The sequence below is a fragment of the Vigna unguiculata genome, chromosome 11 (genome assembly GCF_037176805.1).
Source record: "Vigna unguiculata cultivar grain cowpea cultivar isolate G323 ecotype 2 chromosome 11, ASM3717680v1, whole genome shotgun sequence".
In the NCBI taxonomy this organism is placed as follows: Eukaryota; Viridiplantae; Streptophyta; class Magnoliopsida; order Fabales; family Fabaceae; genus Vigna; species Vigna unguiculata.
The window spans coordinates 46,606,794-46,623,830 of record NC_140802.1 but is presented as its reverse complement, the minus strand read 5'-3'; the positions used below and the strand labels follow the sequence as shown (position 1 = coordinate 46,623,830).

Here is a 17,037-nt window from a genome sequence, read left to right as displayed (position 1 = left end):
CCATTTGTTCTGAAGGAGGTTCCGTTATATGCACTTTTCTCAATCCATTTAAAGAACAGAGTTCAGTTGGGAGATTATCTAACTTTTTACAACTTTGAAGCCTCCGCATTGAACCATTGCCCAATTCCCACTTTCGAAGTGCCAAATGTTTCATTTCCAACACTTCCCGTTGTGGGAAACCACCATCGACACAATTGAGGTCAATGGAATCCACAAACCGAAATATATTTCCCAAGAGTCTCAAAATTTTGAGTTTAGAATGATTTCTCTGACCATTCATCCCCAATGTACGTTATTCTGGTACATTCAATAAATTTTACATCTCTTAGAAATTGAGATTTAGCTTAATTTAAATACTCGTATTTCCTTTCATCCTCTAATATGTCTTATAAGAACAAAACTGTAACGGAACTTCATTCTTATTCTAGTTAATCAATTTCATGGATAACCATTTTTAATTAACAAAAAACGTGATGATTAAATTTAGATAACTAATTTAAGTTGCTTTTTTATTAATCGAAACTGGAAATGAATTTGTTTTGTATATTCAAATGTTTTTGTGTACACTAAAAATTATATCTTCTCTATGTATATTATATTATATATATAATATTATAAATAAAAAATAACGTAAAAAATAAATAAAAATTATAAAAATAAAATAATTATTTTTAATTACCATAAGAAAAATTCAACACAGAAGCAGCTAGGATTGAATAAAATAAATTACAAACTGTTTTATATAATACTTCTCTCCCAATGCTTTAAAGTTTTACTAACTTTTTCATTGTAATCCTCTACGCAAAGGACGAGTTGAATCTCATTGTTTATTTCCAAATTTCGTAGTCTGTGTGTGATTTGTTCAGAGGGATTGATTATATGTACTTTTCTCAAGTGACTCAAAGACCAGAGTTGATTTGGGAGATCATCTAACCAATCACAATAGTAGATGACCAGTCTTTGAAGCCTCGGCATTGCACCATTACCTAATTTCCACTTTCCAACTCTCAAATGTTCCATATCAAACACTTCCAGTTGTGGGAAGCTGCCTGCTATACAGTTCAAGTCAAAGGAATCCACAGAAATTACATCTCCCAAAAGTCTCAAAATTTTTAGTTTGGTGTGATTTCCCAAACACTTCATCCCCACATAAGTAATGCACTTAATCCTTGAGAAGGTTAACTCTGTAACGTTTGGAGGAAACGTGAGTGCATAGGTTAGAAGGTCCAAAACATTCTCAATCTTCAACACAGTTAGACTATTGAATTGCTCAAGGCTTTGTAACAATTCTTGTGGCTTGCAACCGTTGCATGTTTCCACACTCTCATTAGCACATTCCTCAACACCCGTATATCTATGCTGGAGGGAAATCACCAACTTATTCAAATGACTTGATTGTTGTAGGCTCTGCAACAATTTGGGTAATTCAGCTTTGTATGCAGAATCCACTTTCAACCCTATCCTCTTAAGATTGGGGAATGCTCCTTTCTTTATCAGAGTTGTTGCTTGTCTATTGAGTAAAATGGCAGAGATGGTTTGAAGATTCCATATCTTCTCATCTGATCCTGAACAATTGCCTCGCAACTTGATAGGCTTTGATGTATTCAAATGCCTTAAATATTTGAGTTTCCACATTTGCACAGGGAAAGAAATTGGAGAATAGCTCCCAGAAACAATGTCTATAGTTTGCAGATTCCAAAGGTTAAGTATTGAAGATGGAATAAATTCAACAAAGCATGAGTCTATTCTCAAGTACCTTAAGTGGATAAACTCTCTTAAATTGGAAGGGGTCTTTTCACACTTGGTTGGTCCAACCTCTAACACTCGAACCAATTTGAAACCTTCCAAAAGACATTTCCATTCCTTCTCGTGAACATAGCAACGTGGGCCGAAGAAGAACAGGGAACGAATACATGAATGGTCATTGTTGCTTGAAGAAATGTAGTGACTGATGTTACTGTGAATGGACAGTCGACGAGAATTTACTGGGATTAGAATGTTATTATCTGTACAAACCTCAAAAACTTTCTCCTCTTTACTCTCTGATATGCAAAGATCTCGAAGAAGATCATGAACGTGACACACCTTCACACCTCCATTAGTCTTCACTTCAGCTACTTGGACCAAACTACGATCCATGAGCTCATATAAGTAGTCTTCCGCAACATCATCTGAATCTCTGTTCCGTGTATCTTGTATAAAACCCTCGGCAACCCACTTTTGCAATAATGGCCTAACAGGGATTTCCATGTCTTCAGGATATATTCCAAGATAGAGGAAACACGGTTTTAATCTCCTTGGCAAGTCGTCGTAGCTAAGTTTGAGAACTATATCCTTCACTTGGGTCTCATCTTGAGTGAGATACCAATTAACATGACCCACCACTTTAGACCATTCTCTAAATGATTTTTCCTTGTTGGCTAGTAGACCTGCTAAGACAATGATGGAGAGCGGCAAACCACGACAACTTTGAACCATCTGCTTTCCCATAGCCTCTAAATCAGAAGGGTAGTCTTCAGCCCTAAACACTTTCCTGCGAAACAACTCCCAACTTTCTTCTTCATTCAGGAATCGAAGATAGTGAGGAACATCATGGGCAGCATGCAAGGCCACCTCTTTCAAACGACTGGTGATCAAGATTCTGCTGCCTCTGTGGTTGTCCGGAAAAACATCTTGCACTGCGTCCCAATCTTGCCTTTTCCACAAGTCATCTACCACCACAAGATACCTTTCCCCTTCCAAGTCGTTCCGCACCAGTATCTTCAGCTCCTCCTCACTCAAGCTACTATTATCTCGACTGCTTTTCTTACCTTTCTTGCTGCTTCTGCTTTGTTGTTCAAAATCTGGCATCAAATGCTTATGAAGGCCAAGCAAAATCTCCCTAACTCTGCATTCGTTTGACACGTAAACCCAAGCGCGACACGTGAAGTGTTTCTTCACCTGGGTGTTGTTATAGACCTTTCGGGCAAGAGTGGTCTTCCCCAATCCCCCCATGCCAATGATAGACAAAGCTTTACGATTTAAACTACCTTCCAGGAGTCGGTTGATGACATCCTTGGAGTCTTGGACAAAGCCAACCACATCTTCTTCCTCCACATTTCTTCTTAGCTTCTGCACTGATTGCGCCCTTTTCTCCTCTTCCTCCTCTTCTGCGGCGGATCGATTATTGTTTTCTTTGAAAGCATCATATTTGTCCTTGTTGTCGCGTATTTCGTTGAGAGTGTTTTTGATCTTGTCTATTTTTTCGGCTACGTCGCGGAGCAACCTCGCTTGGCCAAAGCCACGGAGCATCCTCCCGAGAATGGATCTCCTCTTGTAAATGGCAACTTTGGCTACGAATGTGTCGATGACATCCTCAGCTAAGTGGGACACATCTCTGATTTGGTTCAACACTGTATGTTCCATTCCCTTCTTGCTCTTTGTGCTACTGAGCAGCTCTTTCATCATTTGAAGTTCGTACTGGAGGGACTGGACCCTGTCCTCCACGCCATACAGCAAATTAGCTTCGCGTGCCGCAAGCTGGGCTAGGTGATCGAAAACAAAGGTAACTACACTCTCTGCCATTAGATACTGTGTTTGTGGTTGCAATAATGCAGTGTAGCAAGAGAAACAGGAATTTACTAAGGCACCAGAAAAAGCAATGCAGTGTAGGTGGCAACCACATCCGAAAGAACATCCAAATATATGCTGCGAAAACTGGTTGCAATAATCTTAACCTGCTGCTATAATAAAAAGCAAATAACAAAAATCCTTTATATTTTTTTAAATCATCATACCAATGCTATAATAAAATTAAAAAAACTTAAATATAATGTGAAAATATGAGATATTTTGTTAAATGGAAGAGAACAGAGAAATATTAGAAGAAGCTTAAAACATAAGAAGCTAAACAATTAAAAAGAAAAACTAAACGTGAAAAAATTATAAATTATCCTAACATAACATATCAAATGTCTCTGTTTTGGATGTGAATGTCTCTAATCATGGGGAGTTAACTTAATGGGGATTGCGCTGTCAAGCATTATAAGTTTTGTTATATTATATTCCTCAAATGTGTTACTACTTTTTTCGAATTCACCTTTATTCCATTAATAAATAATTGAGTCTCTCTTTAAAAAAAAAAAAAAAGATTAAATGTGTCATGCATTATTGTTATTATTGCTTTTGCTTTTAGTCAATGACTGTCTTTTAAGTTAGAAATAAAAAGTATGGATAGCTTAGTGTCTGATACATTTTTCTTTTCTTAGCATAAATAACCTTCTACTAATTTAATGAATTATATTTGTTCATTTTTTTTACATGTATGATTTTTTATTTATATATATAACTGTCATTCTATAAAACAATTCCATTTATATACTCATATCCAAACTTTTTCTCAATTTTAACTCTGAATTTTCTCTTCCAATATTTTTTTTACACATATATTGGGTCATTTTTCTGAGTTAGGGTTTTCTACAAACAACTATTACATTTTTTTGTTATTATCATATATGACTGTTCACTAAATAAAAATGATGTTTTTTTTTTTAATTTAGCTTGTACACATAATTTTAAATCAACATGTTTCTCTTTAAGTTATTGAATTTTTAAACATTTTTTCCTAAATATACCAATGTCATGACTGAATTTAAGAGAAATTATATGGACACAATTTATAATCAACAAGTCGAAAACGTAACTAATGTAATTATATAAAAAACAATAAATATTTTGTTTATAAGAAATAATTACAAAAATATCATGTTTCTTAAGATACGAGGACAAGTAGGTAGTGACGAAACAAAATAAAAATTATTTCACAATTAATGAAAAGATTAAACAACGAAACTTAATTTAAAAAAAAATAAAAAATTTTAAATATTTAATACACGAACACATTTAATAGAAATTTAATTAAAAATGTGTAATTTTAAAAAAAAATAAGACATTAAGTTTATTATTTATGTATTGCTTTTCTAGTTGTCAATTCCTTCAAATCTTCTTTACATGTTTGGTTTTATTCCATTAGACGTTTTACTTGAAGCGTGTTGTTATTGATCTTCTCTCATTGAATAGAGTAATGCGGGTTTTGTTGTACTTGCATTTCTTTCACATGGCTTGTAGACTTTTTGTTTGCTGTCTTTTATTTAAATTAGAATTTAGAAATTTTTTACAATTATTATTTAGATTTAAGAAATAAAAATAAAAACATTCTTATAAATATGTATTGAATAAAATAAAATAAAAATTACAAATTCTTTTCACTGATGCATATCTTCTACTTCTAAAATCTATTTCCAAAAACTAAAAATTGTTGATATTGATGCCATTTATAAAGAGTTGAACCCCATTGTTTACTTCCAAATTCCGCAACATGCAAGCCATTTGTTCTGAAGGTTTCCTTACCTGCACTTTTCTCAAGCCACTCAAAGACCACAGTTCATTTGGGAGATCATTTAACCTATCACAATTGAAGATGACCACTTTCTGGAGCTTCGGCATTGCACCATTACCTAATCTCCAATTTCCAACTTCTAAATGACCCATTTGAAACACTTCGAGTTGTGGGAAGCTACCTCCGACACAATTAAGGTTAAAGGTATCACACGACCAAATTCCCCAAAGTGTCAAAATTTTGAGTTTAGTGTGATTTCCCAAACCATTCATCCCTTGATCACTAATGTAGTCAATCCCTGACAATGTTAACTCTGTAACGTTCGGAGGGAGTGTGACCGCACATGTTAGAAGGTCCAAACAATTCTCGATGCTTAAGATAGTTAGACAATTGAATTGCCCTAGGCATCGTAACAACTCTTGCGGCTTGCAACCATTATTCCTTTCCACACTTTCATCGACAAATACTTCTGTATCATGCCTATCTCGGAGAACAATCACCAACTTATTCAAATAACTTAATTGTTGTAGGCTCTGCAACAATTTGGGTAATTCACCTTTGTATCCATAAGCCACTTTCAATCCTAGACTTTTAAGATTGGGGAATGTTCCCTTCTTTATCAGAGATGTTGCTTGGCTATTGAGTAGAATGGCAGAGATGGTTTGAAGATTCCACATCTTCTCGTCTGATCCTGAATAACTGCCTCGCAGCTCGATAGGTTGTGGTGTATTCAAATGTCTTAAATGTTTGAGTTTCCACATTTGGACAGGGAAAGAAATTGGAACACTACGCCTCCAAGGACCTATGTCTATGGTTTGTAGATTCCAAAGGGTAAGTATTGAAGTTGGAACAAATTTAACATTGAATGAGTTCATTCTTAAGTACCTTAAATGGATAAAGTTCCCTAAATTTGAAGGGATTTTTCCCCACCTGGTTGGTCCAATCTCTAAAACCCGAACCAATTTGAAGCCTTCTGAAAGCCATTTCCACTCCTTCATGTGAACATGGTAATCTGGGCCAAAGAAGAACAGGGAACGGATACAAGAGTGGTCATTACCGTTTGAAGAAATGTAGTGACCCATGCTACTGTGAATGGACAGCCTGCGTGGTTTTGTAGGGATTAGAATGTTATTGTCTGTGCAAACTTCAAAAACTTTGTCCTCTTTGCTCTCTGATATGCAAAGATCCCGAAGAAGATCATGAACCTGACACGTCTTCACACTTCCATTAGTATCCACAATTGCTACTTGTACCAAACTACGATCAATAAGCTCATACAAGTAATCTTCTGCAATGTCATCAGGGTCTCTATTTCCTTTATCTTGTATAAAACCTTCCGCAACCCATTTTTGCAATAATGGCACAACAGGGATTTCAAAGTCTTCAGGAAATATCCCAAGATAGAGAAAACATGGTTTTAATCTCCTTGGCAGGTTATCATAGCTGAGTTTGAGAACTATATCTTTCACTTGGGTCTCATCTTGAGTGAGATACGAGTTAACATGACCCACCACTTTAGACCATTCTCTATATGACTTTTCCTTGTTGGCCAGCATCCCTGCTAAGACAGTGATGGAGAGAGGCAAGCCACGACAACTTTGAACCATCTGCTTTCCGAGAGACTCCAAATCAGAAGGGTAGTCTTCACCCCTAAACACTCTCCTACTAAACAACTTCCAACTTTCTTCTTCATTGAGGAATTGAAGATAGTGAGGAACATCATGGGCAGCATGCAAGGCCACCTCTTTCAAACGACTGGTGATCAAGATTCTGCTGCCTCTGTTGTTGTCCGGAAAAGCATCTTGCACCTCGTCCCAATCTTGCTTTTTCCACAGATCATCTACCACCACAAGATATCTTTCACTCTCCAAACAGTTCCGCACCAGTATCTTCAGCTCCTCCTCACTCAGGTTGCTAATGTTTCCAGCGCTTTTCTTACCTTTCTTGTTGCCTCTGCATTGCTGTTCAAAATCTGGCATCAAATGCTTAAGAAGGCCAAGCAAAAGCTCCCTAACTCTACACTCATTTGACATATAAACCCACGCGCGACACATGAAGTGTTGCGTCACCTGGCTGCTATTATAGACTTTTCGGGCAAGGGTGGTTTTCCCCAATCCCCCCATGCCAATGATAGAGACAGCTTTACGGTTTGAACCACCTTCCAGTAGTCGCTTGATGACATCGTTGGAGTCATGAACAAAGCCAACCACGTCATCTTCCTCCACATTTCTTCTTAGCTTCTGCAGAGCTTTTGCTCTTTCCTTCTCCTCCTCTTCCTCTTCTTCTGCTGCAGATTGATTATTGGTTTCTTTGAAAGCCTCATATTTGCTCTTGTTATCGCGTATTTCGTTGAGAGTGATTTTGATATTGTCTACTTTTTCGGCCACGTCGCGGAGCAACCTTGCTTGGTGAAAGCCACGGAGCATCTTCCCCAGAATGGTTCTCCTCTTGTAAATGGAAACTTTGGCTACGAATGTGTCGATGACATCCTCAGCTAAGTGGGCCATATCTCTGATTTGGTTCAACACTGTATGTTCCATTCCCTTCTTTCTCTTTGTGGTATTGAGGAGTTGTTTGATCATTTGAAGTTCGTACTGGAGGGACTGGACCCTGTCCTCCACGCCATACAGCAAGTTAGCTTCGCGTGCCACAAGCTGCGCTAAGTGATCCAAAACGAAGGAAACTACAGTGTCTGCCATAACAGCGGGCTAAGTGATATGTTCTTGGATACTGTTTGTGGTTGGTGATGGAAGAAGTGTAAGAGGGAGTTACTTACTAAGGCACCAGAAAACCAATGCAGTGTAGCTTGCAGTACGTACCAAAGAACATCATAATATATATTATGGAAAGTGGTTGCAATCAAGAATTTACAAAGACTTGGGGTCAATATTTAAGGTTTTATTTTTTCCATACACTTGGCATCAACCATGAACGCGGTTTCGCTGAACCTTCCCCTTAAGTGCATAATCGCACCTTCAGTTCATTTTCAAAGTTAAAATATTTATCACGATACAGTATTTAATTGCATATTGCTCAGTGGACAATTTAAATATATTGCACAATCATCCTAGCTTTAACGTATTAAAACAGGAGATTAAATTTGTGTTTGTGAAAAGTAGTTGCAAGAAAGAATTTATAAAGACTTGAGGATTTATTTTTCCATTGACTTTGCGTCCACCATGAACAGGGTTCAACTGAACCTTCCCCGTAAGTTCATAATCGCATCTTCCACTCGTTTTCATTCAAATATTTATCACGGTACAACATTTAGATTGCTCAGTCGCACTACACTGTGTACCCATTCGGCTTTAGAATATTTATATTTAAGATACCGTGTTCAGTTTGTTGCCTCGTGTTATTAGATGCAATAGAATCATGTATGTGTAATATTGATTTATTTTTCCACATTTTGTGACTAGTTAATGTTATACATCAATAGAATAATCTATGTAGTCACATGTTATACATCAATTTCATCCTTCCAACTGTTAGCATATTTTTGAAAATTGAATTTAGTTAGCATTTATTTTCTTATTAGATTTTCTTTGGAAACTTAACTTGGTTGTAACGGTTATGCTCTGTTTTTCCTCTTCCACGGGTTATTTATGTACCTTGCTTGTACTTCACAAGATACAAAATTCTAAAATGAAAACATGAATTTTAACACACATATTTGATTACTAAGACCAACCAATTAAAATTGTAAATGCAACACTCCAAATTATATTTAGACTTTGATATATGTAGAGCTGCCGCTTGAATCAAATTGGTATTTTTTTTAATTACATTTAATAACTTTTTAATTATATTTAATATTAATTCAGAGAATAAATTTTATAAGTACAATAGTAATAATCATAATTAAAATTATTATATGTTATCATATTCAATAGATGAATACTAACTATTTATAAAACACCAATATTTAAAATACCCCAATCATTCTCATCATCCCAAGGTGGATAATGCCCCGTAACAACGTGAACTTCACTGTTTATAATTTTTATTTATTGATGAATCATTTTAATTATACTTTTTATATTGTGTATTCCATTATTTATATGCTTTAATATTGTAAAATATTTTCAAACAAATTTAAAATAAAATAAAAATATCATATTTTTAAGAGGATAATATTTTTATTGTGTTAACTAGTTAAAAAATATTTTAATATGAAAGAAATAGTTTTCATTACCGTCAATATTTTAATTTTAAATTCTATATATATATATATATATATATATTAATATATTTAATATCCTACATATTAATTAAATAAACTATTTCTTGAATTTTCAGACAATCGATTAGCTCCTACTAAAATATTATTATCCTAATAGTCTGAATGAGTTACATAGAGAGATCCTGATTTTGTAAACATGATGTAAAGTTAGAAGGTCCATAACGTTACCAATCTCTAAGACAGTTAGAGAAGTAAATTGTCCTAGGCTTTGAAAAAGTTCTTGCGGTTTGCAACCGTTCTTCCTTTCCACGCCCTCATGCACTGTTACGATTGTATCATAACTATCTCGAAGGACGATAACTAACTTGTTCCTTTTTCTATCAGAGATGTTGCTTGCTTATTGAGTACAAGGGGAGAGATGGTTTGTATCTTCTCACCGGATCCTAAACAACTACCTCGTAACAAAGTTAGCTTCGCGTGCCGCAAGCTGAACCAAGTGATCTAAAACAAAGGAAACTACACTCTCTGCCATTACAGCGTGGACGAGCGTGTAGATTTTGGTCTGTGTTTGTAAGATACTGTGTTTGTGGTTGGTGAAGGAAGAAGAGGAACAGGGTTTTACTAAGGCACCAGAAAAAGTAATAGAGTGTAGCTTGCAATCGCATAGAAAAGAATATCCAAATGTATACTATATAAAAAGTGACTGCAATAATGAAGAATTTATAAAGAGTTGGGTTGAAGGGTCTGGTTTAATTTTTGCATTGACTCGTCAACTATGGCTCCGTGCATAATGTGAGTAGCGTACTAGCGTGGCACCTTCCTGCTATGTGCATTGCAACTTCTTCTCCTTTGGCTTAGAATATTTACACTTATGACAGTACAACTGTGTTCAATTTGTTTCGTCGTTATTAGATGGCATAGAATATGTAAGAGATTGATTTCTTTTATTTCGTCGTTATTTATCAACTTTATCACCCAACTTATTCAAACTGCAACCAGAGTACTCTGCTGTTTGGTTCAAATTGACTTTATATATATATATATATATATATATATATATATATATATATATATATATATATATATATATATATATATATATATCATAACAATTTCTGATCACTAATATCTCATATTCAGAAATCAAACACAAGAACTTATTACTATACTAAATATGTCAATTAGTTTATTTTTGTTACTGCTTAAGGTCAAACTAGATTCATTAAAAGGTTTAAACGATGAATAAATACTAATTTTACTGAATTTGATTTGTTTATTAAATTTTTATAAAATTTGCATAATTTTTTGTTTACATAAGAAAGAAGACAACAACGACAATTTAAGGAAATAGATAAAAACAAAAACACAACCATTTTAGATTAAAAATAATATAAATTCGGTAGGTGAATTGAGGTTATATCACGTACTATCTTTAAAATATAAATACCATAAAAAATAGATTCATCTTTAATGTAACACTAATTAATGTTTTATTTTATTTTATTGATAGAAGTATATTTCCGAACATTTATTCTTTTAATGTTTAATTAACCTTAAACTTTTATAATTTTAAATTTAATTTTAATTTTATGTCGGGTATTCTATTATTTACTTGACAAAATATTGTAAAATATTTTCAAACAAATTTAAAATAAATTATTCGCTCTTGTAGTAATGGAAATTAACTTTTATAATTTTATGTAATATTTTTTAAATTAAAATAATTATTTTACCAATTTTATCTTTTAAATATTTATACTCTAATTTTATCTTTTAAATAACTATGTTTTAAAACTAAAATAACTATCTTAAAATTTATACAATCTGAATAACCATTAATTTATATTTAATTTTTTTTTATTTACTCTTTCAAATGATTTTTTTATCTAAATTTAATTATTTTTTAAAATTAAATTAATTATTTACAATTAAAAAAATTACACACACATTAATATTGAATAAAATAAAACAAAGTACAAACCATTCGTATACACATTCGCATCCTAATTTTCTATTACAAGTTGACACCCACTGTTTATTTCCAAATTTCTTAGCATGTCAGCCATTCGTGGAGAGGGATGCTTCACCTGAACTTTTCTCAAGCCACTCAAAGACCACAATTCATTTGGGAGATCGTCTAACATTCCACAATTGTTGATCACCACATTCTGCAGCATCGACATTGCACCATTCTCTAACTTCCACTCTCTAAGTCCTAAAATTTTCATTTCAACCAATTCTAGTTGTGGAAAGCTGCCTCTGCCACAATTAACGACAAAGGAATCCTTATACGAAGTTCAATCACCCAAAAGTCTCAAAATTTTGAGTTTGGTGTGATTTCCCAAACCATTCATCCCCTCATCACTTATGCACTTAATTCTAAACAACGTTAACTCTGTAACGTTTGGAGGGAATGCGAACGCACAGGTTAGAAGGTCAAAAGCATTCTCAATGGTTAAGATAGTTAGACAATTGAATTGTCCTAGGTTTCGTAACAATTCTTGTGGCTTGAAACCACTGTTCCTTTTCACACTTTCATCGGTCGAATGCTCTACACCTGCATCATCTCTATCTCGGAGGACAATCACTAACATGTTCAAATAACTTAATTCTTGTAAGCTCTGCAACAATTTGGGTAATTCATCTTCGCATTCAGAAGTCACTCTCAACCGTAGCTTCTTAACATTGGGGAATGTTCCCTTTTTTATCAGAGATGTTGCTTGGCTATTGAGCATCAGGGTAGACACGGTTTGAACATTCCACATCTTCTCATTTGATCCTAAACAACTGCCTCGCAGCCGGATAGCCCATGATATATTCAAATGCCTTAAATGTTTCAGTTTCCATATTTGGGCAGGGAAAGAAATTGGAAAAATGTTAAACCTCGAAGGACCTAGCTCTACGGTTTCTAAATTCCAAAGGTTAAGTATCGAATCTGGAACAAATGTAACATAGTCTGATTGTATTTTGAGGTACCTTAAATGGATAAAGTTCCCTATATCGGAAGGGATCTTACTAGAGGGGATTAGTCCAAAATCCAACACACGAACCAATTTCAATCTTTCAAAAAGCCATTTCCAGTCCCGATTGCGAACATCATAAAGTGGCCCAAAGAAAAACAAGGAACGAATACATGAATGATCATTGTTGCTTGAAGAAATGTAGTGATCCATCTTACTGTGAACAGATAGTCTGCGAGGTTTTGTAGGGATTAGAATGTTATTGTCTGTGCAAACTTCAAAAACTTTGTCCTCTTTGCTCTCTGATATGCAAAGATCTCGAAGAAGATCATGAACCCGAATCACCATCACATCTCCATTAGTATCCACTCTTGCTGCTTGGGCCAAACTACGATCAATGAGCTCATACAAGTAGTCTTCTGCAACGTCATTTGGGTCTCTGCTCCCTGTATTTTGTATAAAACCCTCAGCAACCCATTTTTGCAATAATGGTCTAACAAGGATTTCAGAGTCTTCAGGATATATCCCAAAATAGAGAAAACATGGTTTTAATTTCCTTGGCAAGTTATCGTAACTGAGATTGAGAACTATATCCTTCACTTGGGTCTCATCTTGAGTGAGATACGAGTTAACATGACCCACCACTTTAGACCATTCTCTATATGACTTTTCCTTGTTGGCCAGCATCCCTGCTAAGACAGTGATGGAGAGAGGCAAGCCACGACAACTTTGAACCATCTGCTTTCCCAAAGACTCCAGATCAGAAGGGTAGTCTTCACCCCTAAACACTTTCCTGCGAAACAATTCCCAACTTTCTTCTTCATTCAGGAATTGAAGATAGTGAGGAACATCATGGGCAGCATGCAAGGCCACCTCTTTCAAACGACTAGTGATCAATATTCTGCTGCCTCTGTTGTTTTCGGGAAAAGCATCTTGCACCTCGTCCCAATCCTGCCTTTTCCACAAGTCATCTACCACCACAAGATACCTTTTCCTCTCCAAGCAGTTCCGCACCAATTTCTTCAGCTCCTCCTCACTCAAGCTATTAATGTCTAGAGTGTTTTTCTTACCTTTCTTTTTGCCTCTGCATTGCTGTTCAAAATCTGGCATCAAATGCTTAAGAAGGTCAAGCAAAAGCTCCCTAAGTCTGCACTCGTTTGACACGTAAACCCACGCGTGACACATGAAGTGTTGCTTCACCTGGCTGCTGTTATAGACCTTTCGGGCCAGGGTGGTCTTCCCCAATCCCCCCATGCCAACGATAGACACAGCTTTACGATTTAAACTACCTTCCAGGAGTCGGTTTATGACATCCTTGGAGTCCTCGACAAAGCCAACCACATCTTCTTCCTCCACATTTCTTCTTAGTTTGTGCAGTGATTGCACCCTTTTCTCCTCTTCCTCTTCTTCTGCTGCGGATTGATTATTGGTTTCTTTGAAAGCATCATATTTGTCCTTGTTGTCGCGTATTTCGTTGAGAGTGGCTTTGATCTTGTCTATTTTTTCTGTTACATCGCGAAGCAACCTTGCTTGGCCAAAGCCAAGGAGCATCCTCCCGAGAATGGTTCTTCTCTTGTAAATGGCAACTTTGGCTACGAATGTGTCGATGACATCCTCAGCTACGTGGGCCACATCTCTGATTTGGTTCAACACTGTATGTTCCGTTCCCTTCTTGCTCTTTGTGCTACTGAGAAGCTCTTTGATCATTTGAAGTTCGTACTGGAGGGACTGAACCCTGTCCTCCACGCCATACAGCAAGTTAGCTTCGCGTGCCACAAGCTGAGATAAGTGATTTAAAACAAAGGAAACTACACTGTCTGCCATTACAGCGGGCTAAGTGATATGTTCTTGGATACTGTGTTTGTGGTTGGTGATGGAAGAAGAGTAAGAGTGAATTTAATAAGGCACCAGAAAAAGCAATGCAGTGTAGGTGGCAACCAAATCCGAAAGAACATCCAAATATATATTGCGAAAACTGGTTGCAATAATCTTAACCTGCTGCTATAATAAAAAGCAAATAAAAAAAATCCTTTATATTTTTTTAAATCACCATACCAATGCTATGATAAAATTAAAAAAACTTAAATATAATGTGAAAATATGAGATATTTTGTTAAATGGAAGAGAACAGATAAATGTTAGAAGAAGCTTAAAACATAAGAAGCTAAACAATTCAAAAGAAAAACTAAACGTGAAAAAATAATAAAACAAAAATTATCCTAACATAACATATCAAATGTCTCTGTTTTGGATGTGAATGTCTCTAATCATGGGGAGTTAACTTAACGAGGATTGCGCTGTCAAGCATTATAAGTTTTGTTATATTCCTCAAATGTTACTACTTTTTTCGAATTCACCTTTATTCATTAATAATTGAGTCTCTCTTTAAAAAAAAGTGTAAATGTGTCATGCATTATTGTTATTATTGCTTTTGCTTTTAGTCACCGACTGTCTTTTCTACTAAAATAGCTTCAACAAAAAAGAAAAACATGTAAACCAGTATTCTCCTGTACTTTCTAAATACAAAAATGTTTATTATATAAATTTAAATTCATGAAAATGTACTTAAAATTATATAAGTATTTTATTTTTTAAAATTGAATAATAATTCTTCACCATTTTTATCGTGAAATGTATTTAAGTTATCTTTTTTTTTTTTGTAAAATATGCTCTATCGTACATTTGTTTCAAATATCATTAGTAATTGAGTAAGTGAAATAAAAAATTTAAATTTAAATGAAACAACGGTTAATATATATATATATATATATATATATATATATATATACGTCAATTAATTTATTTTGCTTAATTCGTAAGGTCAAACTAAATTCATTAAAAGGTTTGAACGGAAAACAAAGGGTTAATATATGTTTCTTATCTATTAATTCTTAGTAAATTTTGGAATTAGTCAATTTCGAAATTTTGAACCAATTTAGTCTTTTATTTTTTTGAAATACGTGAAATTAGTCTTTCTAATCAAATATTGTTAGATTTATTTGATGTTTTGTATGCATTTCAAGATTGTATTTTAGTTGTTTATATTGTTTAACACATCTTTGCTTTAATGTGAAGTCAAATACTATTATGAAACACACTTGAAATGTTAAATAAATTTAACAAAATTTGATTAAAAGGACTAATTTCACGTATTTCGAAAGAAAGATGAATGACTAAATTAATTTAAAGTTTCAAAATTAACTAATTCCAAAATTCACTAAAAATTAAGGGACCAAAAACATATTTAATCCAAAAACAAATACACATTAATTTAATGAATTGTTTTTGTTCATTTTTTCTTACAAAATTTGTATGATTTTTTTATTTATATATATATATATATATATATATATATATATATATATATATATATATATATATAACTGCCATTCTTTAAAACAATTCCATTTATATACTCATATCCAAACTTTTTCTGGTTGTCAATGCCTTCAAATCTTATTTACATGTTTGTTTGGTTGTCAATATTAAGGGCTGCCGCTTGGATCAAATTGACGAAATATATATATCTACAATTTCTCGTTACTAATATCTCATACGAACAAATAAAATAGAAAACTTATTAATTATATTTAATAACTTTTTTAATTACGTTTAATGCTAATTCAGAGAATAAATTTGATAAGAATAATAATAATCATAATTAAAATTATTATATGTTGTCATATTCAATAGAGGAATACATCTCCTTAGAGAGTACTAAATAGTCAAAGTTCAAAATAAAAGAATAAGATTACAAAATATTGTCAAAGTTAATCACAAAAACACACATTAATAAATTCAATATTCGGATGTGTGAAATCATTGTCCACTTTAACGACAATTATATCTTCTTCTTTTAAGACATTTTTAGTACAAAATTATTTCCAACTTTTACCTATCTCTATAAATTTTTAGGTTTATTTCATATAAAAGTTTTATAGTTGACTCTAATATTAGGTCTTTATAAAGAATCACATCTTATAAACCTTGACTCTGGATGAAGTTTGAAGGTGCATAGCATTGTTACAAAACATTGGAATTCTATGGTTAAGTTGTAATAAAGCAACAATAAATTTTTTTTGTAATAAAAAAATGAATAAATATATATCAAATGACTTGTTTTGCTTTAATATACTTAGTCAATTTTACAATAAAGAGAAATATTCTTTGTTGTTGAGTGGGGCAAGATGTATAAACGATTATTTTACTCATTTTTATATATTATGAAACTTTTATTCCATCTTCAATTTTTATGATAAAAGTTAAAAGTAAAAATATAAAATTATTGAAATAGATATGTTAATGTGGGTATATCTTGAAAAGTTGTTATAGTAATATTTAATTAATCTTAAACTTTAATAATTATTATTTATAGATCAATAATTTTATTTTTATTTTTATTTTTATGTTGGGTATTCTATTATTTACATGACAAAATATTGTAAAATATTTTCAAACAAATTTAAAATAAACTATTCGCTCTTGTGGCAATGGAAATTAACTTTTTCTAATTTTAT

At 33.5% G+C, this 17,037-nt stretch overlaps 2 protein-coding genes and 1 pseudogene across 3 annotated transcripts; all 3 read right to left on the bottom strand.

Annotated features, from left to right (window-relative positions):
* Positions 1–712: 712 nt before the first annotated feature.
* Positions 713–4,031, bottom strand: LOC114169750 (disease resistance protein RPP13-like). 2 transcript variants are annotated; one of them, XM_028055034.2, is made up of 2 exons: positions 1,757–4,031; positions 1,268–1,679 (listed from the first exon to the last, which is right to left on the bottom strand). In XM_028055034.2, exons 1-2 carry the CDS (start codon positions 3,562–3,564, stop codon positions 1,556–1,558), a joined length of 1,932 nt encoding a protein of 643 aa, XP_027910835.1. In that variant the 5' UTR covers positions 3,565–4,031; the 3' UTR covers positions 1,268–1,555. The 2 variants fall into 2 exon arrangements, with proteins under 2 accessions (XP_027910834.1, XP_027910835.1); XM_028055033.2 differs by having other exon boundaries at positions 713–4,022.
* A 1,148-nt stretch (positions 4,032–5,179) lies between these two features.
* Positions 5,180–8,340, bottom strand: LOC114169573 (disease resistance protein RPP13-like). Its single transcript, XM_028054797.2, has one exon. The coding sequence runs from the start codon at positions 8,074–8,076 to the stop codon at positions 5,287–5,289; it is 2,790 nt and encodes a 929-aa protein (XP_027910598.1). The 5' UTR covers positions 8,077–8,340; the 3' UTR covers positions 5,180–5,286.
* A 3,148-nt stretch (positions 8,341–11,488) lies between these two features.
* Positions 11,489–14,487, bottom strand: LOC114168350 (disease resistance protein RPP13-like; annotated as a pseudogene).
* Between the last annotated feature and the right edge of the window lie 2,550 nt (positions 14,488–17,037).